The following is a 26,554-nucleotide window of genomic DNA, read 5'->3' on the forward strand; positions in this document are numbered from 1 at the left end:
ACTGAGGAATTCAGGGGCAGGAGACATGAGCTTTAGAAGGGGGTTAGAGAGATTCATGGAGGAGAGATCCATCACTAGCTATAGTAAATAAAGGAAACATCCATATTCAGAGGCATTGCACCTCTGAAATCCCAGTGCTCTGGAAAGAACTGCTGTGCTGTCATTGGCCCTCCAGGGCAACTGTTTTGGCTGCTGTGTAAAGCAGGATGCTGGACTAGGTGGTCAGATTCAGCAGGGATCTTCTGATGTCCTCACAGAATTGTTCTCTGTCACCGGTTACAGGTGAATGTCTTTGGATTTGGGGCAGACAGTCGTGGCAACTGGCACCATTACTGGGAGAACAACCGCTACGCAGGGGAGTTTCGGAAAACCGGAGTGCACAACGCCGATTTCGAAGCAAGTATCATTGACATGCTGGAGAAGACAAACAAGATTGATGTTTATCGCGGCAACTGACCCCCGCCTCGGGGTTGCATCTTCTGGCTTTGCTTTGAGGTTGGCCTTCAATGGATGGGCCAGTTGGGATAGCATGCTTTCTTTGGGGGGGGGAGGGGTGAGCTGTCTGCTGCATCACCTCCTCCCCAGTCCAATAAGATGACCCCAAGGAGCAAACTGGGATATTTTGCTCCTAAAAGCAATCATAGCGAGGGAGCTTTTCATAAGAGGATGAAAAACAGAACTTTTTTTCTTTTTTCCTAAATCTAATGGATTTACAAACGAATTGAGTTTTGCAATCAAGTTGCGAGATTCCAGTCCCCCCCCCAACATCATGAATTAAAACCAAATGCTGCACTTTTTTGGTCTTTGAATGAGGATACAAGCAGAAACATGCAAAGCAGCCAAAGAGGTGGGAGAGAAAGATTAGCCAGCTGTCAATCAGATTTTTCTCCTCTTTTCTTGAAGTCTCCAAGGGCTGCCATTCATCCTCCCTTTGCCAGCATGCTTGAGCACAGACTAATCACCAAGAGTGAGGCTTTTTTTTTTTTTTTTGGCTGTCTTGGAAGCTTCAATCAGAACTGCCAGAAGAAGCATTTAAAACGTTGACAGACTCTCTTTTTTTAAAAAACAAACACACACAATCAGCGTTCCTTTGATAAACTGACAATTGGTTCCCACTTTCGCCCAGGGAATTTATTTTGTAACAATCAGGTTTAAAACGCAGGACAGATTTGATCATATTTGTGGTTACAATCATGAACTTTCAGAAGAATCTTGCTTGCAAGAGCCAAGTATTCTGCATATTGGAAGATTCTTTGGGGCGGGCTCTAGGGAGAGACGGGAGCGGAAGGACTCTGTCTTGGATGAGCTGAGTGGCCACACGCAGGTAGCAATGCTGGCCACTGGCGGTGAGAAAGAAGAGGGTGCCCCGCCTTGGACTGAAGAAGACACCATGCCAAAGGCACTGAAATTGGTAGATCCTGTGACTTTTGAACCCTTCTCCCATTCCCATCCACTTTCAAGATTGCCATCTTCCTGGGTTTGAGTGAGCAGGGGATTTCTCTCTCTCTTGGCAAATAGTTTCTTTGTGTTTAACCCATCATCAAAGCAGGGTTTATTTTCCTCCTCTACCTCTACCTTGTTTTGCCCTGCACTTTGGCTCAGATTGGTCCTGAGGTGGCGTTGGCATTTAATAAGGAAAGTGGGCTGCAGTCAGCTGCTTTCCAGTATCTCAAGAACCCTCTTTGGGGCCCAGCCAAGGAGCTGTTTCCCTCCTCAGAGACTCTTAGTGGCAGGATTGCTGAGGGGCGCTAGCGATTCTTCCTTGAACTGTGTTGTGGCATTTCTATTTCAGTCCCTTCTTCCCTTTGCATTGAGAGCTGTCTTCAGCTCATCCACATTTATTTGGGGGTGGGGATGAATTTGGGGTGAAACTCCTTATTTTCGACCTGGAGAAGACATGAGAGGAAGTCAGTTTGACTTTAGGGTGGGGAGGGCTTCGCTTGTCCCTTCAATGTGGACACACGGTGGAGCCGAAAAAAACAGGAAAAGGTTAGGTTCTCCCAGTGGTTGTTTTGTTTTTAATTGAAGGCAAGAGCCAGAAGAATTCAATGAATATTTTGAAGTGCAATCATGCCAAACAGTATTAAATAAGTATTCCTTTTGTAAGAAACGCAGCTGAACTGAGGAGGCCAGGAGGAGCACATTACTGGGAACCTGAAACGGTTGTGAAAACTGCTACTTTATATAATAAAAACGTATTTTGTTTGAATTTTATTTATGGAGCTGAAATATATAAAAGCATTTAAAAATCCAATTAAAACAGCAGGGAATGACACACATATATAAGTTAATTATGTCCTTACATCCAAAGCCCTAATCCTTTTTGACCTCTATTGGTCTTCCTCTGAGGTCAATAATAAGTACATACAATTATTTTAGAAAAAACACACAGATATACATAAAATACGTGGAGGTTCTGTATTCTGTATATATTCTGTATTCATGTGCTAGGCACACAAGAGCACAGCAGATTTTGTTCAAAACCAGGAGAGGTCATTGAAGACAGGCCCTTGAAATTTGTATAAAAACATTTAACATCCAGTGTTAAATCATCCAGTGTAAAAGGGACCTCCACTTGAATATAGAAATTGGTTTACCACCCTGGTGGTTGCAAAATGATATAAAACCATATTTTATGTATATCTGTGTGAGTTTCTAAAATTATTGTGTGTACTTAATATTGACCTCTGAGGAAGACCTGTAAGAATCGAAAAGCGTCAGGGCTTTGGATATGAGGATGTAACTAACATATATGTGTGACGTGTCACTCCCTGCTGTTTTTATTGTTTTTTATGCTTTTACATAGTTGAGCGCCATAAATAAAATTAAAAAGAAATCAGTTTTTATTATATAAAGCGGCGGTTTTCTCAACCTACTCAGGTTCTCAACTCTATTTCAGGTTGGATTTTTTCTTTCCCTTTTTTTGGTTGTTTGGAGCACATCATTGGTCCAAAGGGAACCCGCTGGCTGCTTGCCACAACAGGGACTTAAACCTCTTGGAAGAGCGTATGTGCTAACGTTAGCCCCAATTTCTATCAGACCTCATCTTTTGGGGCTTCTTTGGCAGCACTGAACTCCTAAGAGATTAGGACCATCCTGGTGGTTGGGCAAAATCTTTCCAGTTTTTTTGTTTTGTTTTTTGCCTCTCCATTAAGGCCAGAGCAAGATGATCAAGATCTGTAAGAATTTTTAAATATAGCAGAAAAGGTTAGAAATATTTGGCTAATGCCTATAAGGCAGTCCTGCATGACTATGTGCAAGAAGCCAACTGGGGAGGGTCAGGGTTGACCAGAGTAACTTTGCAGGTGGTCACACAGACACCCTGCGTCTCAGCTGCAACTTCTTCTCGTATTTACAAAACAAGCAAGCCCCTTTCCTCGATTTGCATGAACGGGAATGTGCTTTTCACGCTTCCTTCCCATAAATCAGACAAAGAGACCGACACCTCTTTATCTTTTTTTGCCAATAAGTTTCCAAAATGGGCTGTTTTGGGGGTGGGGTGGGTGTTCAGGGGCCAGCCAATCCCAAGCAACAAAGAGTGCCTTGACTTGCGCTGTCTGCTACATTAGATTCTTGCACCAGACCTGGAAGTTGTTTGCCGCACAGGAGTCTCTGTGATTTCCCCCCACGCACGCATACACACACGTTGACTATTTTGACAGCTGCTCCTTTTTTTTTTCCATGTGGGGGGGGTCTCTTTATGGGGGGGGGGGTTTGTTGGGGTTGGCTGTCCAAGGTCTCCTGTATTCCCTTGTGATGGTTTTAAGTTTCCAGTCCTCAGAAGGAGAGTAGAGCTTCTGTCAAGCAGACCCTGCCTGGCTTCTCAGCAGGAGAATCAGGGAGTAAGCTACAGAAGACATTCCAGACCATTCATTGTTGAGGCCATGCACCCAGCGCAAGTTTGTCATCTCCCTGTGTCCACTGGAGCTGGAAACCATTTCCCCCTTCTTCCTATTTACCCTCTTAGGCAAACAAGAAGTGGTTTATCCTTTTTCATGGAGAGCCAGGCTCTGCCTTGTCATTTAATCCTTGCTAGCAGCATGCAGAAACAAAGGGGCCAGTGGAGACAAGACTGTGGGGAGCGGGTGGGTGTATCCAAAAGAACTGGATTGCATTTGAGGAAACTTGTCTGCAGAGGCAACAGGTAGGAATGCTGCAGGGGAGGTGATTGGTTCCCCATCCCATTCCAGCATGCCCAAGGAGATGAACTGCCAAGAAAAAAGCATAAAAGGCCCAAGGGAGTCTTGAGGGCATGCAAGGATCAATTCAGGTGAGCTGTGATGGGAATATCCGGTGAGAGGGTTGGACAGGTGGGGTGGCAGGGAGATAAGCCTAGCAACTTCACCTGTTTGGTTTGAAGATCAGGGAAGGAGGAGAGTTAACCCTCCCATCTCATGCCTGTTTTCTCAATGTAAATTCCCTCCTGTTTGCATCACTTCATGAGGAGAGGGAAGCAACAGACCCTGTCCCCTCTTCATGAAGCTTGATTGCATCTTGGAGTTTACATCAACTAGCAGCATGAGCAGTAAAGGCTCAGCTTCTATCCCCCATCTTCAAGACTTCCATGCCGGGCTACTCATTAGTGGTCAGGATCCCACAAGGAATCCTAAACATGGATCTCCCAGATCCCATCTTGATTTTGCCACCAGCTGCATCCTGCATACCTTGTGCCCTCCCTCCTTACTCCACCCTCCCAATGCATGACTAAAGGATCCTGGTGGTGTTTGCACACTCCTGCCACTCAGACTAGGCTGCTCCTCCACTAGCTGAATAAGTATTACCCAGATGGCTTTGCTTCAGAGTTCTGTGGAGAACCTCACCCATCAGAAAATCAGAGCGTGCCGAGCTACAGCCTCAAAGAGTAGCCAGCATGCCTGTATGTCAGGATGGAGACACATCCCAGGCACAATACTGCACTGCTTCCTGCCAGACAAGCCACTGTTGAGACCCCCTCTCTCCCTTTTCAGCTCTGATTCTGTCTCCTGTTGGCCATTCTGTGGGTTACAAGAGTACAGACGGCTGCATGAGTGAAAAGTTGTTTTAAGACCACCTAGAAGGGTACTTCAGTGCTCTTTGGGCCTCAGGGCTGTCTCAGGATGAAAATGCACCCTGTGCTTCCCAGTATACCCCAACATGGTTTCTCATGGTAGCCAAATGGCTGGCTCTGAACCGAACTGAGCTTGCCATCATAAGAGGCCACAGCGTGGACCGAGAAGAGTGAAGGGGCGCACTCATCGGTAGAGGGTAAAGTCCTGAGTAACTGGGGCCAGTTCTGGCATTCTAGAACTCCCCACTGAATGGCTGTAGCGACTCTGTAAGCACCACCCTGTGGGGTGAGGTCTTTGAAGGCTTGGGGCCTTGTCAAACCCACACAGGGGTTTGTTCCCCTGCCACTGCTTGCCTGAATGACATTCTTGCCCGTTGCCTCTGCATCTTGTTACTTCCATATTAAAGTCTCTTATAAATCAACAGTTTATAAGCTAGGGAAACCCTGCCTCCAAACTTTTTTTTAAAAAAATATTTTATTTTTTCCTCGTTCTGTTTGCTTACTCTTCAGTACCAATATTACATGTAACTGTGCTGCCTTCCATTTTTCCATTTTTTAAAAAAAAAATTCACATGATAGTTGGAAGAGACTGGATTTATTTTGCCTTCTGTTGTACAAAATAAAAATCCGTACCCAATCTCTCACGCTGATTTCTGCTGTTTTGTTTCTAGAGGCTTGAAAACAAGCTTGCCAAGAGGGGATGGTGGGTCTGCGTAGGCCAATAATAATAATAATAAAAAGCTATCAGCTTATTTATTTATACTTAAGTTTATATACCACCACTCCCTTTAAGAAAGTCTTGAGGCGGTTTATAGCACATAAAAATAAAACCCATAAAACATGATAAAAATCCCAATATCAAATCCTCTTGACGGAGAAAAAACTCCCTGCCCCCTCAGTCTACAGAATGTCTGAAAACCAAATCTCAGGAGTTATCTTCCTAGGGGGGAGCCTGATGACCTTGGTGAGGGGCCCAGATCTTCCTTATCCTGGCCTCAGCCAAAGATTAGGAGTGCACTAAGGTTGTATTCTTTCCTTGGAAAACAAAATGAGTGCGGCGATTGCAGTATGGAAATAAAATGTCAAATTGCTCTGGGTTGCTCAGCAATGATGAGCTTGAACCGAACGTGGAAAAGCAAGGACTTAAACCTGACTACCAAATGTAGATTAGTTAGATCTCTCATATTTCCAATATCCACTTAAGGCTGTGAAAGTTGGCCTATGAAAAAAATCAACTCTTCTCTCTCTCTATTCATCTTCATGGTTAGCACCTAGATTTGTCAGATCTCCCTTGGCCACTAACAAGGGATGAATCATAGAATAATAGAGTTGGAAGGGACCTCCTCGGTCAACTAGTCCAACCCCCTGCACTATACAGGACACTCACAACCCTATCGCTCATCAACTGTAACCTGCCACCCCCTTGAATCCACAGAATCAGCTTCTGGGCGATAGGGTTGCTAGATATGTGTTGAGAAACTCCTGGAGATTTGGGGATGGAGTCAGGAGAGGACAGGGACTTCAGTGGAAGTATGATGCCACCCTCCAAAGCAGCCAAAGAGTCCACCCTCCAAAGCAGCCATTTTTCCAAGGAGAGTGATCTCTAGTCTGGAGATGATATTCCAGGAGATCCACAGGCGACACCTGGGAGCTGACACCCCTATTAGCATCCCAGCAGGAGTAAACATAATAACATGTCCGGTCGGATGGATTATTTAGTGTGACCATAGGAGACGTTGACAGGCAGCCAGTGCTCACTTCATGGTTGCAAAACTACCAGAAATTAGCTGCAAGAGCAGCATGCTCACCTTTGTGAAACAGTGTGCACTTCATAAAAAATTTCCATCATCCAGCTATCAGCTATTTGCTATCAGTTACTTGCCAGGACACACCCTTGGTGCACATAGATTTAATTTTATTGATTGGAAGCAGTGATGCCCTGCTTTTCAGGAAACATTTCTGTTCAAGTTGAGGGTGACTATGCAGAAAAATGGAAAACAATCCTAGGATAATTTGCATCATCACCCAAGTGAAATTATGACTAATTAGAGCAAACATTGTTTCAAGAGGATGAGGGGGGGAAAGCTCTTTCAGCACTTATAGGCTTAGGCTGCAGTGCCTTTTTTTAAAGGTTATTTTCAGGGCCCACCTGCAAAGCAATCCCAGTGTTTCTCTCCTCTGCAAGGTAAAATGCAAGAAGTTCAAATCAACCTGACACCATACGAGTTTATATTTTATGTCTCACCTTTTAATATTCATAAATAGACTGCGTCACTGAGCAAGAGGCTACTATTCATGGCCATCTCACACAATATGCAGAAGCAAATCGAAATCTACCACCAAAAGTCTCTATGTTCTGCCTCTCTGTTTTCCTCTCTCTTGGTTTTGTGACCCATCAAATTAAGCAAATAATGCTTTATTTTTCTAGTCTGCCCTTCCAGTACAGCTCAGGGTTGGTGACATCATTAAAAACAACAATTTAGATTTTAAAAAATAAACATTATCATGTGGATCATTTCCAGGAACTGGAGGAGAAAGCTTATCCTGCCTGTGTTTTGTGATTTAAACTAATATCCTTGTTGAATATAAGAATAAATAAAGCCTTTAGACTTCACAGAAACCCAGGCAGAGTAAGTGGGGAAGTTTGTTTTGGGACAATGTTGCTGTGTCAGTTGAGATCAGCTTGTTTTTTCACCTGGGCAGCTTTTCTTTTTCTTGAAATAATCATATGTTTTTCAGTAACTGTTAAACATGTTTACTTATATGCACAGTTAACTAACACCAAGACACAGGTTCAATCTAGATTCTTACTGAGGTAAACTTTGTTCATAACACACTTGTTTCAGTAACTTATTGAGGCCAATGGCATCTTTAAGACCAAGAAAGATTTATTCGAGGTGTGAGCTTTGCTACTAATTTACTAATAATTTGCTACTAATTTACTTTCTCCTTATATCTGTACTCTTATGATCCCTGTTCCATTGTCGGAGGAAGTGTGCATGCTCACAAAAGCTCACACCTCAAATAAATATGTTATTCTTCAGACCAACACGGTTACCCCCTTGAATTAACACAAGTACATAGATGCCGTGGCACACTGGCTGGCAGAGAAATTCTGTTAACTGACTTTAACTGACAAAATGTAACAGAATTATCCCAGCATGCACTGCCCCTCCCTCCAAGATATAGAGTACCAGTATGCAAGGATGCAAAACCCCAACATTTGCCCTGTTGCATCCCACTGTGTTTTCCTGCTGATACAGAGCAGCAGCCGTCTACTCATGAGACAGGAGCTAGGGCTCCACTCTTTGCTTACACAGGGAAAGCATGACAGGGAAGGAGTCTATCCCCTGCTTGTGCTGGCCAGTTTTCATAGGCTCCAAGCGATGATCCCTGCAAGGTTAATAAGCAGTGTTTGCGGTTGGCCTCCTGCCTCCAGAGAAGTTCTGCTTATGGAGGAAACGGACCAATATCGGTCTTCAGCAGCTATTAGATATATGAATCCCGCTCCCCCTCCCCCTCTTCTTAAACTGCCTTCTTAGCTAGTATGCATGTTGTGATTATTTTTGCATGCTTAAAATATTTATAAAGTGCCTGAGGCTTTTGGACGCCACATGCAAGTTAAAAGGGAAGTTCCAGCTGTGCAGCTCACTGGCCAGTAAAGGGAAAATACAAACAGGGGAAAATAGGGAAGAGGTAATTCTGAGTTCAATAAAAAGTGGGGTAAAAAAACCCACAAGATGTATCAATTCAAAAAATCAAAGGGAGGAAAATAGAAGCCAATCAGTAGAATAAATGAAAAGAGAAGCCCTTGTTTTTTTACACAGGAATAAGCAGATGGGTGTAAGCACACAAGGATCCCCCCCTTTTTATTGTTATTTATTACTTGTGTTCACCGAGACCTGAATGGCCCAGGATAGCGCAATCTTATCACATCTGGAAGGTATTTGGATGGGAGACCACCAAGGAAGTCTTGGGGTGCTACACAATGGGAAACCACCTTGGTTCATCTTCTTGTCTTAAAAACCCTTTTGTCTCCTCTACAAGTGAGCCTTTGAGAGCCAGCATGGGATAGTGGTTAGGAGTAGTGGCCTCTAATCTGGAGGAGCGGGTTTGATTCTCTGCTCTTCCACATGCAGTTGGCTGGGTGACCTTGGGCTAGTCACACTCCAGTCAGAGCTGTTCTCACAGAGCAGTTTCTCTCAGAGCTCTCTCAGTTCCATCTACCTCACAGCGTGCCTGTTGTGGGTAGGCAATTGTAAGCTACTCTGAGACTCCTTTGGGTAGTAAAAGGATGCTTCTCCCATCTGAACTTTTACTAGGAGGAATCCATGGGTGAAGGGTACAACTCCCTGAGTATTAGATTCCCACCAATGGAAACAAACGAAAATTAAATATATTTGGTGTTTAAAAACTATATTTTCAAAAATTAGGTAAAAATTAATTTAATGAAAACTAAAAAGCTGTGTATGTCCCTACTGGCCACCACTTATAAAAGATACCTCAGGAAAATCATTCCCGTGAGTCATCTCAGAGTGTCCTCTTTTCTTCAGTCAAGTTGTTATAATAAGATACCATCATACACTTTGGTGCTGGATCCAGTAGATTGGCCGCTTTCACTAATTTCCTCTTCCTGCTGCAGACCCCATGGCACCCCAGAGACAATATGTCATGATCCACAGCAGGCAGTCTTGCAGCCAGCCCCCAAAACCCACAGAGCAGAGCCCGAGTTAGGGGAACTGTAGCAAAAGTTAGAGTAATTCCGGTTTGCTGGATGTTGGTGATGTCGTGTAAAACGCCAAAAATATGGTGTCTACATAAGGTAAGCATTTCAGTTTCTCTGGTGCGGAATGGCCCTTAGTATTTATTGATGACACTTTGCAGGAACAAACAGTTAGGTACACACAGAACAAGGAATTGGCAAAGACAGGGGACAAAGGAAACATGGGGGGTTTATATAGACTCAGGCTCCTGCCCCCAAATAATGGGTGGGAAACCAGTTCCCAGGATCAAAACCGTTTGATCAGTCAATGTATGTGTGAAATTTGGAGAAAATCTGTCTGCCATTGTGTTGAGATTACCCCAGTGGCATCTAGCAGCTGGCCCAGATGTTTACATCTCACAGCAAGGACACTAAGATAGCAGATTTGCATTTCACAGAGCAGAAGCAGTGCCTGAGAGAAGACACAGATTGGAGAGGGGAGAGGTGGAATGTGGGGACCCAACTCCACCCCAGGGAGGATTGACATGGCACATGACACAGCATTTGATGGAAATCAATGAATTGCAATGGAAGGATAGATTCAAGTGGGTAGCCCTGTTGGTCTGTCTGAAGCAGCACAATGAAATCAGAGGCCAATGGCACCTTTAAGACCAACAAAGATTTATTCCAGGTGTGAGATCTCAAGTGCAAGTACTCTTACTCAGTGGAAGGGGGGTCACAGTCCTGTCAGAGCTGTTCATGCAGAGCTCTCTCAGCCTCATCTACCTCACAGGATGTCTGTTGTGAGGGGGAGGAAGGGAAGTCGTCTGTAAACCGCTCTGAGAGTCCTCCTGATAGTGAAAAGCGGGGTATAAAAACCAACTCTTCTTAAGAGCAGCGGTTTCTAATTTGGAGAGCAGGGTCTAATTCTCCACTTTTTCACATTCAGCCAGCTGGGTGACCTTGGGCTAATTATAGTCCTGTTAGAGCTGTTTTCATAGAGCAATTTCTCTAAGAGCTCTTAGCCTCACCTACCTCACAGAGAGAGGTAGGTGGGGAGAGGAAGGGAAAGCTATCGTAAAGTGCTGTGAGACTCCTTCAGGTAGTGAAAAGCAGGGTATAAAAACCAATGGAAACAAAATCAAATCAAATACCTAAAATATTAGGTAAAAATAAATTTAATAAAAATTACTAAAAGGTTGTGTATGTGCCTACTGGCCACCACTTTTAAAAGATATCTCAGGAAAATCATTTCCATGAGTAGTCCAAAGTGTTTGCTTTTCTTCAGTCAAGTTATTATAAAAAAAATACCATCATACACTTTGGGTTGGATTCAATAGATTGGCATTTTCCATCAATTTCATCTTCCTGCTGTAGACCCCCCCCCCAATGATGTTCTACAAGGTCCGCCATCAACCCAGAAGCTGCATTTGATGGAGATCAGTGGACTCCAGTGGGAAAGGGCAGTCAGGAAAAAACTAGTTCAGATGATGGAAAATTTAGTTTGGATGCATGAATGGATCCTTTGGAAAAATTGCTTATGCTGTTGTGGGTTCATTTTACACAGAAAATAAACTACCCCATGTGTTAAGGAGGGATACAACAGACAAATGTAAACCCTTCACTTAACACCTCACCAACATATGTAATCAATTGCCACAAAATATTCCAGCAGTGGACTTTCTCCTCACAGTAGCCACAATAAATCCAAGGGTTCTCCTGTCTCCAGACACCAGATTAAAGAATTTCTTCTTCCAGAAGGGACCTCATGACAGTTCCCTTCAAGGCGTCTGAAATGTCCCTTTTCCGTAAGGAAGTGCTCACTATCACCTTGACCAACCTCGGCAATCTCCTGCAATGAAGTATCATCATAACTGACATTCATCTGAGCAACTGCAGTTCAGTTGTGTTCCCATCACCTTCTGACAATGCCTTGTTGGAATAGAAGTAGATCTTCAGGCTGACATTGCTGTAAGAAAGAGATGGAGCCAGATAATAGGGTTTTTTGAAGACCTGCTGAATATGATCTGAGAGAAGTGTCATGTGCCGGCAAATATTTCTTTTCTCCTCATGTGGTCTCTAGTTGGAGAGGCTTTGTAGGCTTTTGAAACAGCAGAGCCTTCTTTCAACCTGCCTTCAATCCTCTAAAAATATCATCTCCAGTTTCCAGGTGCCATTATGAGGTATGCCCTTGCCATGCTCTTCTTTGTAGCATCTGATTGTCTACTCTTGGACTTCTGGCTCATCCAGCAAGCCAATCTTTTGCTTTGCTTCATGATCTTGGTCCCTCATAGCACCTCTCCCTGTATGCTCCACCATGACAGCTTTGCTCATTGGAGAAGGCTCTTCTACAGGTGCCAGCCTGCAAATGGACAAAACCAACAATTGCCTATACATATGCTTTCTCTGTTGTTGCCCTCCAAGTCCCCCCTGCTCCCTCTACCAGTCTTATTTAGGTGTGAAGATTTCAAGATGCCATTGCCATCCTTCTGTTAGCTTGCTATAATTTATACCTAAGACATCTCAGGTAATCACTTACATGGACAGAGAACAGAGCAAGGCAATAAAAGAACAAATGGCAAATGTAGACATGGTTTTGACAATCTCCTGGCTTTCCACAAATGATGCACACCTGATTTATTCAGTAGGACATTACTATACAGGTAATAGGGTTGCACTGGGCAAAGTGATTTACAACATGACTTGAATAAATTACTAGGGACTACTCTGTCTAGCTTGCTCTAAATAGGAACCCACTATGTAATCGTTGCATTGTTTAATGCACCATGTTAATACTCTGCTTCAGTTCTATTTTTTAGATTTCTGGTTCGTTCCAAATGTCTACAAGCCTTGTTGTATTTAATTGTGTATCCTGTTGATCATATTGACTCATCCTGTGGAATCTGCCTTGAACCCCAGTGAGAAAGGCAGACTATAGATAGCCGAAACAAACAAAAAATTTAAAATGGTATTTAAATAGGCCCAGGTTGATAGAGGCTAAGGACAGTCCCCTTGCTGAATAGACACTCGGCTCTGTAAATTCCAATTTCCTGTTTGGAGGAGAGAATGATGTACAAGTGCCAGGAACATGTCACACACGAACGTGCGCGCACACACACAGGAAATTTTGGGCACATTCAGTTAAATGCACTGCTCTTTAACAGATGCAGAGATTTAGGCTCCTCGTCTTGCTTCACTATATCTAGCCAAGAACATGCAACACACTTACAAACACCCTCATCGGACACCTTGAAGGAAGCCACGGCCTGTGATAATCCCTAAAGGCTGGTGATCCCCCCCAATTCACAAAGGCGTCTTTATCCACTTGCTTGGCAGTTCAGCATGGAAAACTCAAGTTCTGCCCTCTGAGTAAGAGAGCTGGCTATTTATTTTGAGCTGCCAATCTTCCCAGCTGTTTCCTAGCAAGGGTAGCTTGAGCTTTCATAACAAAGAACATATTTCTGTACCACGAGTAGAAAAGAAGGCGGGAGCTTCAGCCAAGCCCAGCGAGGAAGTGCCTGCAGCCCCGCTTGAAAGGAATCTTTGCGTGAGAGTCAGCGGGATCGGCAAGAGCACCAGCCACAGGGCACGGCTTTCAAAGAAGGCATGGAGGGATCTCAATGCTACACTGTCCTGGTGACAGGGGCCAACCGCGGCATCGGCCTGGAGTTGGTGAAACAATGGCTTAGGAAACCAAACCCCCCCAAGATGGTGTTGGCAACCTGCCGTGACCCAGAAGGGACGAGAGGACAGGTGAGTTGTGGCTCTTGCTTAACAAACCTGTAAGGCAGAAAGAGCAGTGGGACAAAAAGAGCTCCTTGGGCACTGCTGGGAGTTTGGCTTATTGCTGTTCCCTCTGGCCAGTCCCAGCAGCCAGCTATTTCAACAGTGCAAATGTCTCATAAGCTCCAGGACTGAAACTTATGTAACTCTGGCTTCTGCACTCAAAGTGGATTGCAGGTTTTCATTTTTTAAAAGAGAATGTGCTAAAGGCTGCCTGCTTATGAAACTGGAGCAAAGCAGTAGTCCAGTTTCTCTCGGTGATCTACCACATACCTCCTGGAAGCCCACAAGTAAAGCAAAATGTCAACAGCCCTCCCCATCTATTGTCCTCTCTCCACCCCCTGCAACTACTATTCTTTGGCATGGGTAAGGAGGTTTGGTTTAGCCATCATGGCTATCCTATTCCTTTTAATATGTCAAATCTCTCTATTAAAGTCTGAGCATCTTATTGTAATGAATTCTGAAAGTAAATCATATATGCAAGAAAATAGCCTCTGCTGAAGCACGTGTCCTGAATCCAACTGCATTAAGAAAACTTATGCCCTTAGGTTTTATTAAGAAGTGGCAGCAGTGTTGGCTTGTTTCCCACTGCACACCCCCCACTATATTATTCCCAATGGTTCACCGGCTTCCCAGAACAAAAGTTCAGGGGTTTAAGAGGGTTGCAGTGGCCGGAAGGAACCTGCAAACCTTGGACCCTCTCTTAAAAACACTTAACAATTGTGTGGTTAGATCCTGGCCACTATCAGTCAATTTACTTGCATGATTCTAAGATCTAAGGGAAGTAATGTTGATACTGTGTAGTTTTGCAAAACCTTCTAGATTCAAAGGCAACAAATGATTTAATATCCCCTGTGATTGCTTTCAATGGAACACATGACTATCTTTGCTGTCCAAACGTCTGTGTTTTATGGGGGCAGGGGTTCTGGGTGACATTGATTGCCCCCCCTTGGGTTTTCTCCAGCCCCACCAGAGTTTTTCCCAAACCGCCTTTTTATGATCTTTCTCAAAAGATCACATCCAGCATCAGCATGGAGAAAGTGGGGGTGGGTCATACAGCTAGTGCCATTTCTCCATCTGCTCCCCCGCCCCAAGGAACTTTCTACCTTTTAATAGAAATACAGATAGTTGGGTTATTGCTATACTGCTGACAGACTATAGTCTTATCCCAACTTTTGCATGCTGTGTGGGTAGGAGAGTGCACATTTTTGGAGGCTCCACCCACATGGACACCATTAACTTTGCTTCAGCTCCAATAGACACCATCCCACCCAATCTCCTTTTTTGACTTCACAAAAAGTGATGCTTGCTATATTGCTATAGCATTATGACTATCTACAATTTCCTCTGAATCCCCAGCTATCATTTTTAAAAAGAGTAAGTTTCTAGCACATTTTGTTGTATATCAACAAAAAAGCATACACACTAAAACATATAAGCTTGGAATTCAAAAGTACTAGTAGGCAAGTCGTTATAATGCTATAACAATATATTAAGTACTGGGATTTGTGGAAAGTAAGCTCTCCAGCGGTGGTGTTGGCTCTGTGTGTGGAGAAATGGCAGTCATTGGCAGCTGAAACAAGGAAAGTATGGGTGGAACTGCCATAGACAGATTCCATCGCTCTGCAAATATCTGTCATCAATGGAAGTTATGCAGAGAATCATTGCCATATGGAAAGAGACCCCCCCCACACACACATCTATGATATGAGGATAGTGATTCTGTCCTGCCTGAGAAAATGATGTATGTGAACTGCACAGAACACTCTTAAACATTTTATAAATTACATTTTTTTTCCTTACAGGAACTGAGAAATATGGCTTCCAAGCACTCCAACCTGAAAATTCTGCAACTTGGTAAGTCCTCCAGTTCTCCTTTCTCTCCTTTCTACCAAAAGACCCTTCATTCATACCAAAGACTTTATCTCCCTCCCCTCTCATTCATATGCTTCTATATCTGAAGGAAATGTGTTGAATGCCCTCTAGGAGCTGTTGCTCCTTCTATTTTTTACTTGAGTGTCAACATAATTCACAGTTTGGACAAGGCAGACACATAAAATCTTGGAATTCAAAGGTACTAGTAGACAAGTCTATAGCAATTTACTGAGTACTGATTTTGTAGAAAGTACAAAAAAGCTTTATAGAAAGTTTATAGAAACTTTGTAGGAAGAACTTTATAGAATAAAAAAGCTTTATAGAAATATCCGCAGAACTAGAACTCATTCCATATAGTACCTTTTATTATCAAAAACCCAGAACACAATCCACCTAATACTTTTTCTTAACCATGCAAAAGCCCCCAATGCAATCCATATAATAGCTTTTCTTAAACATCCAAAAGCCCAGATCACAATCCGCATAATATCTTTTGTTAATACCTGAATGACATATAACAATGTGCAAACTTCTCCAGAACTCTTCTTCAGGTTTAATATTCCAGTTTTAAAGAAACAGGAAAGGATAATACCCCTAAATGAGAATGTCCTAGAGAATTTTTTTTACCTATTGTATTTTATTTTACTGCAACATCCTACCTGAAGAAGAGTTCTGGAGAACCTGAAAGCTCACATGCTGTTAAGTTTTCATTTGGGTGGACTCATCATCATCACTACTAAGCATTATAAAGTTGAAGTTGTGTGCAGCCAACTCATTCCCTACCTGATTGGTCCTGAAGGGGGGGGGTGCTGCCAATAGGGAGATACCACTCTACCGATGAGGGCTCATCAGTTCAAATTGATGATTAGGGCCATGCAATGCAAATTGCACTCTGTTAATGAGGGCCAATCAGTTCAAATTTCATGTTGACAACTCAATTCCTACCTGATTAACCCTCCCCATGAGTGTGCAGCCAACAGGAAGATAACACTCTGCTAATGAAGGCCAATCAGTTCAAATTGCACTCTTTCAATGAGGGGCAATCAGAGCAAATTGCACTCTGTCAATGAGGGCCAATCAGTTCAAATTGCATGCAGATAACTCTTGTGGCGCAGGGTGGTAAGGCAGCAGAAATGCTGTCTGCCCATGAGGCTGGGAGTTCAATCCCAACAGCCGGCTCAAGGTTGACTCAGCCTTCCATCCTTCTGAGGTTGGTAAAATGAGTACCCAGCTTGCTGGGGGGTAAACGGTAATGACTGGGGAAGCCACTGGCAAACCACCCCATATTGAGTCTGCCATGAAAACGCTAGAGGGTGTCACCCCAAGGGTCAGGCATGACCCGGTGCTTGCATAGGGGATGCCTCTACCTTTACCTTTAACTTAATCCCTACCTGATTGGCCTTCACTTGGAGTGTGCTGCCAATAGGCAGATACTGCTCTGCCAGTGAGGGTCAATCAGTAGAAATTGCACTCTTTCAATAAGGACAAAGCAGTGAAAATCTGCCAATGAGGGTCAAATTGCATGCAGACAATGCCCTCCCTACCTGACTGGCCCTTCCCGGCGTGCCACCAATAGGAAGAGAGCACTCTTCCAATGTGGGCCAATTGTGGGGCTTCTCTTCTTGTTTCTTGCTGGGTAGAAAAGGTGCTGGTCTCTCTGAAAGGCCCTGCTGCTGGTAAGTTGCTCCATTCTCAGCCTCTTCCCAACCTCCATCTCTCCCAGGCAAGGGAGGGAAGCCAGCTGCTTCCTTTGCCTCCTGTGTTGGTTTCAGCTCTCTGCTGGAAGAAAACACAGATGAGCTGCAAGGGAGTCAAAGATAATCAGTATTTCAAAAAAAAAAAATGGACAGACAGAATGCAATGAATGTTCCAACCTTAACTCAGGTTCCATTAGGCCGTTCAAGGGCATCAGCAAAAGGATCAGGTCACAGATTGTGTCCCAACCTCAAGTTAATATAGGCTATCAGCAGCCTCTCAGTCCTCACTCTGTGATGACTCAAAATCTTCTGCAATCAGCAACTGTCTTGCTAACATGGTGTAGTGCCTTTTAGATTAGCAGCCTTTCTGGCCCAGCCTTTGGAAGATGGTGGGGGGAGGTGGAGGTGGGAAGGTGTCAGCCCACCCTTCCATGGCCTGCCCAGCTGGCCTTTGCTGGGGTTGGATGGGGGAAGGTGGGGACAGTGGTGAGCTATATAGACACTGTTATATGGAAGTGGGGGTAGGAGGGCCATTGTCCCTGCAAAGCAGCTGTTTTCTTCAGGAGAGCTGATTCCTTCCTTCCCCACTCTTTCTTTCTCTTTCATCTTCCTGAAGGCTTCCAGGCCCCCACCTGGAATTTGGCAACCCAGCTGGCTGCATATGGAGGTGGAGTCAGGGAATAAACCCAGCTCTTGAGATTAGAGTCTGCTACTCTTTGACCACTTCACCGCACTGGATCCCAAGACTGAGTGGGGAGCAGAGCTCAGGAAAGGCACAGTGCAGGTGTATGTGCTAGCACCCATTGTCTTCCTGGGTGCAACAGGCTTTGCCCCTAGTTAAAAAGTATTATTTGGATTATGTCCTGGATTTTGTGTGACCCCCCCCCCGACATTTTTTTCATAAAGCCAGCACTTAGCATTGCTTTCTAAGAAGCACAGTAGTTAGGAATCTCCTCAGTGATGTTCTTGCTAAAGTGTACTTAATCAATTTACCGCAGAAGCAAACAGAAACAGAATTGTATTTGAGTCAGGAAAGGAGAAAGGCAGCCTGGCAGTCACCCAACCTTCTCCAAGGGCCAAATGCATCATCCGTTGAGGCCAGTGGGCTTGGTTGGGTATCTTTCTTACCTCGCACTCAAAAGGATGGGGTGTGGCTACCGTGGCAACTGTACATTGCTGACTCTTTGAAAGGCTGGATCTTACAAGGGATCAGTCAACAGAGATTAGCAGTTCAATGTACAGAGAAGGGTGTAACTAATTTCAGGACTGCACTGCAGGCAACTAGGCCATTCAGGGGGCCTCTTTCCCAAGCCCTGACAAGTCTCCACCGCTTGCAAATGTTGAACTGAGCTTCCAGTATCTTCTGATTTTTTTTGTTTTTGAACTAGCAACATGCTCAGATCACATGGGAAACATAACCCCTGCTCATCCTTCTCCCCCACCCACACTCACACACCTGCCTGAACAAACTGACAGTTGCAAAGTCTTGCCAATATGACCCTTTCACCTGCATGGGTGAGCAGGTAACAGCAGTGCAAGGAAACCTGGGCATGCAGAGTAAAGGATGAGGGGACTGGGATGGGATATGTTTTCCCATAATAGTCTGGGGAACAGGACAGCATTTCTTGGCACTTAAAATAATCTTACTCAATGGAAGGCATTGAGTTGACATGAAAAAACTACCTTGTTTGTTTTTTTTTTTTAAGTATACACCAAAATATTTTTACTGGCTCTGTCGCTTGTATGTGAAAGATGACCCCTCCCTCTTCTTCTGTTTTAAAAAATTGATGGCATTCTCTTCCACTGGAGTCCATAATGTAAACGGTCGGTTGTAGCTAAGCTAAAGGCAAACTTGGCTCCCCTTGTGGATTCCTAATCAAATTGGTATTCAGGGAGCAGTGTGCCGGAGGCAAGAGATTAGCTTTTCAGCTTTTAAGAACATTGTGCAACTCTAGACAGTATCAGGGAGTGCCCTTGGGGCTGGCAAAAGGCCCACGATGACATTGACTAAACAGAACATGCAGACCACCCATTCCAGACATCCAAGTTCCGAAATAAAAGTCCTTTACCTTTTCCAGCTCTCATTCTGACCAGCTGATGCTTTACATAGTTCTACTTAGAGATGTCTCTGCTAAGGATGTCCTCCTCTCATCCCTAAGCAGAAAGAATTTCAGGAGCTGCTTGAGTTGATTCCTTTGGGAAGAGAAGGACCAGTCGTTTTGTTTGCTTCATGTGTTTCCATTTTGATTGCCTTTTCTCTTTCCTCCTTTGTATTGGCAGAAAGACTAACTCTTTTTGGCCAGTCACATCAGACCCAGAAAATGAGTTTTCACCATCCACAGTACAAATACTGTGGCCCAAACTAGGTAAAATGTTTTTTGCAAATGTTAGATCGGGGCTCTCGCAGCCCAATTCGCAGCCCAATTGGCTACATGCGCAGGATTTGGACAAATGGTGAAGTGAATGAGAGTGCCTCACCACTACCAATGGGCTGCAAGGAAGGTGAGTTGGGTCAGGGGAACCCCCCCCCAACCAACTAGATTGGGCTCAGAAACCTGCAGATAAGCGGCTGCAAGAAACCACATTCTGCCTAGTCTCAACCACACTCACTGGAAACAATGCTTCTCTCCCTTTAGAACATAAACCTAATAAATTCATTTTTAAAAACATGAAATACAATAAAAATGGACCTAACTAACTTCCTCCTCCCATGGTGGCAACCAGCCAGGGGAGGGCTGAAATGACTTCTTCTTTTAGCCCCGCTGAGCCTTACTCAAAAGGAAGTCACTTTTCCCTTTCTAGAAGCCACGGATCCAGCAAGCGTCGAGGCTGCTGCCAAGAAGGCTGAGGTCCACCTGGGAGGCTGTGGCCTGAACTTCCTCATCAACAATGCCGGTATCATGCCAGCTTGTTCCCTGGAGTCGGCCACCAGTAAAGACATGCTGGACGTCTACAACACCAACGTGGTTGGTCCGATGTTAGTCACCAAGGTCAGTGTCCCCACTCTTGGGTAAAAGTTGTGGGGAAAGGAGATGAAAAAGAGGAGTTGGTTTTTATACCCCACTTTTTTTCTACCCTGAGTTGTCTCAAAGTGGCTTACAATGTCCTTCCCTTCCTCTTGCCACCGCAGGGGACTTGTGAGGCAGGTGGGGTTGAGAGAGTTCTGAGCGAACAGTGCCTGCTCCAAGATCATCCAGCAAGTTTCATGTGGAGGAGGAATGGGGAATCAAGCCCAGTTCTCCAGATTAGAGCGTACTAATATTAACCACTGCACCACACTAACTAGCCTTGTGGGGAGAAGTACCTTGTGCGGAAACAGCAGTTTCCCCTTTCTTCATTCCCCAACTTTATACTTTTGCTTGGGGTACTGACTAAGCCCAGCTCCTCTCCTGGCCTGCCAGTGGTGCTGCCCATTTCTGACTCCCAGCCAGCACTTCTGTGTGAGGTTTACACTGGTGTGGTGTCAGCAGAGGCAGGGCACTATGCTGGCATGTCGCCCAGTTCCAATATCCTAAGCCAGGGGTAGTCAAACTGCGGCCCTCCAGATGTCCATGGACTACAATTCCCAGGAGCCCCCTGCCAGCGGGGGGCTCCTGGGAATTGTAGTCCATGGACATCTGGAGGGCCGCAGTTTGACTACCCCTGTCCTAAGCACTATATGGACTGGCCTTGGAACTGTACCTCCCATGCCTTTGAATCCTTGGCTGATATAGCAAGCTGTGTCAACTTACTCCCTTCTCTTTTGAAGGAGCCAGTGAAAGCAGGCTGTGTAGAAACGGTGGTGTGTAAAAAGTAGGGCTGCCAGATTAGATAAAGTTGGCCATGCGGAGAGATTAGATAAAGTTGGCCATGCGGTCACATGGAAATTAATAAACAATCCTGTGTGAGGCAAAAATTAATTTATTTCTTAACGTATAAGCAACAAGCTTCTTTACTTAGCAACTGGATGCAGTTTCTTGAGTATTTTCTTCACATAGGAATAGGTTGCCGGCTATATGCCACCATACATCTATTTTCAATCCTTTCCTCAGAAGTACATTATTTGCTGGGGCACAGAACTGAATTTGAAATGGCACAGCCAATAACGTACTTCTGAGGAAAGGATTGAAAATCGGGGCAGAGCCAGTAACCTTATTCAAGTGCTTATTTTTTCAAGAGAAGTAATTGCCTCACAAAAGTATCAAGTTACTTTTGCAAGCATTCCATGAGGAACTTTTTAAGTTCTTTTGTTACTTTCTCAAGGAAAACAATTGTCATCACTAAGGTGAAGTTACTCTTTCAAGGATTCTGTGAAGAACAACCTCCTGGTGAGACTCCTAGAGTCCTCCCAGAATTACAACTAATCTCTAACAACAGAGATTAGCTTCCCCAGAAAAAAAATAGAAACTTCGGAGGATGTGATTGCATCCCCACTGAGCTCCTTCCCACGCAAACTTTGATCTTCCTAACTATTCCTCCCATTCTCCAGTTACTTCCCAACCTAGTGCTGGTAACTCTAGGAACGGGCAGGACCAGGGTGGCCGATCCTCTTCTTAAGAGTCTGTAATTTTGTCTGAAGTGCCTGCATGTCCCACAGTTGTTGGGCAAACCAGTTGGATATGGAAAGCCATTTTGCTACTGCATCCATGGTTCTTCCTTCTCCCTCTAGGCCTTCTTGCCTTTACTGAAGAAGGCTGCCAATGCATCCCAGCAGAAAGGCATGTGCTGTGTGAAAGCCGCCATCATCAATATGTCCACCGTCCTGGGATCGATTGAGAAGACCCCTGAAACCTATCACTTCATGCCTGTGGTCTCCTATCGCTGCAGTAAGGTAAACAGCCCTCTGTGGAAGGTGGACCAACTCTTGCCTTTCTGTTAATTAGGCTCCATGATAGAAGAGTACATAGACTTGATCTCAAGTGGCCAATGATCTAGAGTTGTCATCATAAGGTAAAGGCCATTTCCACACAGGTGTGGTTCTGGCAGATGGGATCTGTACCCCTTGTCCCCAAAGTGACCACTGCTGTCCCAACTCTCTCCTTCATAATGCCAGTGCAAAATCACTGATGGCAACACCCCTTCCCTTTCTCCCTTCACAAGGCTGAAATTGAGGGGGTGGGAGAAAAGCAGAATTTAGCTCTGTCCCATTGAAGGCAAATCTTTCTTTCCACTCACTCATCAGATCAGCTGGGAGCAAGAGGTTCTACCTATAGCTACTCTGCTCTTTCCCCTTTAAGTCAGACCCAATTAAGTTCACACTAGATTAAAGGGGGGAATTCTTGAAGTTCCACAAGTTGTACTTAGAAAGAGTGAAGTCATGTGTGGAAGTTGCTCCCCAAAGAAGAGTCATGATGTGTTCTGTATGGCAAGAAAACTTCACAGGCAAGCAGCCCAAGTGTCTTCGTGGACCTGCATCCTACGAGATGAAGCTCCGCAATTCATGCAAGAATTGCCATCTCCCAGTTTTATTCATGGAGGTGGGAGGGGATAGTTGGGTCCATATCCTGGGAAAGGCAAATCTTCAATGCCACTCTTAAGATACTAAACTGGTTTTGGCCAGTAATCTAAATGACTGAGTTAATTGACCCCTCCTCCTGCTTTACGATTTGATCTCTTACTTAATTTCATTGATTTCATTCATGTGTTGGTCTCTTTTCCAGGCTGCTCTGAACATGCTCACCAAGTGCCAGTCAATGGGTTACAAAGACGATGGGATCTTGTGCACAGCAGTGCATCCTGGCTGGGTGAAAACTGACTTGGGAAGTGATCAGGTAGATTTCTCCATGGCCTCTTGCATGCAGTGGGGGCTTGGGTTCTGCCATGCCACAAGCGCTAGCATGAATTTCTGCAGAATACCATCTCCTTGTCTTCACAGAGCACAAACCAAACTGAACAGACCTTAGAATTTAACATAATACATCGACTTGACTCTTTTAAAGTGCCTTCTAACTGCAATAAACAGGGATTTGGCCAATGGTAGTATAATCTTTCCCCAAAAAGAAAATTTGAAACCACACATTTGGCTGATTTACTGGAAAGTTTAGAAATTCAAGGCACCAGCAATTCAGACTGAGGCCCTGAATAAAGGCTACAATAACACATCCAGAACAGATTCTACAATATTACTTCCTCAAAGATATACCCTTTCAGACAGAGGATATTTGCATAAACCTGACGTCCAACAAAGCTAATGGTTTCTGGCGGCATTGGTGTTTTCTCAGATCACCTGTAAATAATGGGTTCAAAAGAAGGAGATATACTTGCCACAGGAAGTAAAGAACTCCATGCTTTTTACACTGCCTGTCTTAAGTAGGTAGATTATTTTCTCCCCTGCTGGTGCATGTTTTCAGTGTCAGAATTAATACATATCCATTTAGACCGTTCGAGGTTGCCATGAGTCAGTCGCAATTTGATAACACACTATTATTATTATTTAATTATGCAAAAAAAAAACAAAAAACAGCAACCCATTCACATGATCTCTCCAGGTAAGTACAAGCATGTCTGAGAGTCTCTCTGTTCCTTGGGTTTTTCAGCACAAACATGTACCTGTCTATGCCTTTTCTCTCAGCATGTCCACTTGTCTCTCATTCCATAGGTGATTCACTTCCGTTTGCCTGCCAAGTCATCTCAGCAATGCTGTCCTTAAGGGCATGGCATTCTTTTCTCAGATGCATTGATTATAACATTTCAAGCAGGCTTTAAGAGACCTCCATACATGCGAGATCTTGTTTCTGCCAACCTGCATAAGACATTGTTCCAGAATCCATCTCCTGCAGTCTGCTCGGGGAAGTGAAAAGCAGATGTGCATTGAGGGTTCCAAAGTAAATCTCAGATTCCCCAGTCTGCAGGGACCTGATTTGGATCTGTTCAGCTGAGTAGAGAGAAGAACCATAAATCTCCCCTTTGCACCATTTTCCTGATCTGATGGTTCTGCTAGTTGCCCCGTTAGAGACATAAACATGTAACTCACTAACATGCAAGGTGCCCTCTATAGAGGACAACATCACCAAGGCTGTTTCAATTTGAGAGAATGGTGCAGAGGGAAGGCTTGAGTCCCTTCTCTCTTCAAGTCATGGTTCTGATCCAAATTGGGCTCCTGCTCACCTAGGAATCAATGCTTACCCAGGAACCTCCAGAGCACACCTGCTGGACAGGAATCTGAGAATAACAGACCATGTGTTGTTTTGTCAACCAGGTTTATTTAATTATTTATTGTTTTTCTGGGGTTCCCCCCCAAGGGGCTTACAGCAGCTTCCAAAATAGAAAACAGCCTATTCAAGCCATACAATTTGAACAAGCAAGCAAGCAAAACAAATACATTGTGGGAAGGGGTCCCGATTCACCGTTAGGGCGAACTACAGGTGATTCATAAATGAACCCAGGAAGTCTGAGTCAGTTGACTTTGCATCCAAATGTTCATTTTTGCCTCTTTGTTTGTTTAGTTATTGAATTAATTTACGCTCTGCTTTTCTCCAAAGCAGCTTGCATCATTCTCTGTGCCTCCATTTTACCATTGCAACACCTGTGAGATAGGTCAGGCGGAGAGTTTGTGACTTGCCCATAGTTACCCAGAGAGCTTCCAAGGCACAAGTGGAAATTTGAACTCATCTCCCAGATATTAGTTTAATCCTTTTAAGCAGTACGCTACATTACACTGGATTGTGTAAGACAAAGAATTTGAAGTGAGGCATGCCATAGACAGAGCCTCTTGTGGCGCAGAGTGATAAGGCAGCCGTCCGAAAGCTTTGCCCATGAGGCTGGGAGTTCAATCCCAGCAGCTGGCTCAAGGTTGACTCAGCCTTCCATCCTTACGAGGTCGGTAAAATGAGTACCCAGCTTGCTGGGGGGTAAACGGTAATGACTGGGGAAGGCACTGGCAAACCACCCCGTATTGAGTCTGCCATGAAAACGCTAGAGGGCGTCACCCCAAGGGTCAGACATGACTCGGTGCTTGCACAGGGGATACCTTTACCTTTATGCCATAGACGTGACCATTCCTGCCCCCATCATTTATTCCCTTTCCCCCAGCTCTTTCCAGAGGTTGAAACTAAAATAAGATGGCCAGGATAAATTCACTGTGTGGCAGCAGATCCTTTCTGCAAGATATCAGAGTGCGAGTATAATGATGGTGAAGAATGTGGTCTATTTTTGGCACCACCCTGACATTTCTCCAGTTTACCCCCCACATCTTCATGGTGGTGTTTGTTTGAGGCTGTGATGTCTTCTTTGTTGATGTTAGACTTCCAGGGAAAGCAAGTGGTTCACCAGCAGGCTAGGGAATACACTGGCATATCTTTAGCAAGGCATGTCAATCAAGGTACTCCCCCCCCCCCTTACTTTTGCTGCCTTTCCTATTTTCTGACAATCTGCTGAACGTTGCAGGCTGACCTTACCGTGGAGGAGAGCGTGAATGGCATTATGAAAGTACTTTGCAACCTCTGTGAAAAACAGCACGGAGTTCTGATCACCTGGGAAGGGAAGGTTCTGCCATGGTGAGAGCCCCAGAGCCCAGCAGGAAGGATCAAAGATGCAGCTGGTAACACACAAGGACCTCTGCACTTCTGTCTGTCGGCACAATGAGGCTTCTCAAAATAAATAAAATAAAATCTTGGTGTCTTGGTCTCGAGTCCTTCTGTCTCTGGACACGGTCAAGAAAACACACTGAAATCTGTATCCCCCTGAGCTTACCCTATCATTCCCTTGAAGGAAGCTTCCTTAATCATTCAGGCCTGATTGCTCTCATAATAATTGCAAGGTAATTACTTAGGTGTAATATTCAGCTGTCCTGACCTGGATGGCCCAGGCTGACCCAATCTTGTCAGATCTTGAGAGCTAAGCAGAGTCTACCCTGATTAGTATTTGGATGGGAGACCACCAAGGAAATCCAGGATCTGGCAAACCACATGTTAGTCTCAGCTGGGACTTGATAGCATGTCACACACACAATAAATAGCCAATCCCAGTGATGGAAGAGACAGAGAGACCATTGTCAAGCGTAACACAGTAATTTTGGGGGTCAAGGAGCCTGAACTTCCTCTTGCCTGGAGAATTGTCTTATAACCCATCAGATACTTTGGCACTCTCTGGGCATTTTGGATGCTTCAAGAAGACTTGTGTAACCTCTTCTAATTCTTAGACCTGGCAACTGGACACCAGAGGCAATATTGCATCAGAAGACTCACTGGATTTCATCAGTAGCTGTCCAAGGCATTCAGTAGTTCTTCACAGCAGAGGGTTCTAGTTGGAAGAGGGAAATGGGGTCTTTCCTTGGGGGAAACACCCTTAGACCAAGGGATTCCTGCCACCACTACTCAGGACCTCCTGAGAATATATAAACTGACCCACTCATACTCCCAGCACAGTTTGAGAGTAATAATACATGGACAAGGCCGAAAGTTGAGAAAATGCCTTATAACCAACACGCTAGCACCTGTACAGTCTAGCATGTGAGGAAGACATTAAGAGAAA

General features: G+C 44.5%; 2 protein-coding genes across 5 annotated transcripts in view; both read left to right on the plus strand.

Annotated features, from left to right (window-relative positions):
• Positions 1 to 5,686, plus strand: part of ST3GAL2 (ST3 beta-galactoside alpha-2,3-sialyltransferase 2) — a 51,378-nt gene extending 45,692 nt beyond the window's left edge. For all 4 annotated transcript variants that reach the window (XM_077310673.1, XM_077310674.1, XM_077310675.1 and 1 more), the window contains exon 7: positions 283 to 5,686. In XM_077310673.1, coding sequence (XP_077166788.1) covers positions 283 to 456 — 174 coding nt within the window. In that variant the 3' untranslated portion in view covers positions 457 to 5,686. The remainder of the gene's footprint in view (positions 1 to 282) is intronic.
• A 7,542-nt stretch (positions 5,687 to 13,228) lies between these two features.
• LOC143823696 (C-signal-like) lies at positions 13,229 to 25,701 on the plus strand. Its single transcript, XM_077310239.1, has 6 exons — positions 13,229 to 13,502; positions 15,338 to 15,389; positions 19,907 to 20,094; positions 21,753 to 21,914; positions 22,744 to 22,854; positions 25,469 to 25,701. Exons 1-6 carry the CDS (start codon positions 13,356 to 13,358, stop codon positions 25,580 to 25,582), a joined length of 774 nt encoding a protein of 257 aa, XP_077166354.1. The 5' UTR covers positions 13,229 to 13,355; the 3' UTR covers positions 25,583 to 25,701.
• The last annotated feature ends 853 nt before the right edge of the window (positions 25,702 to 26,554 follow it).

This window comes from Paroedura picta, chromosome 14, assembly GCF_049243985.1.
Source record: "Paroedura picta isolate Pp20150507F chromosome 14, Ppicta_v3.0, whole genome shotgun sequence".
Taxonomy (NCBI): Eukaryota; Metazoa; Chordata; class Lepidosauria; order Squamata; family Gekkonidae; genus Paroedura; species Paroedura picta.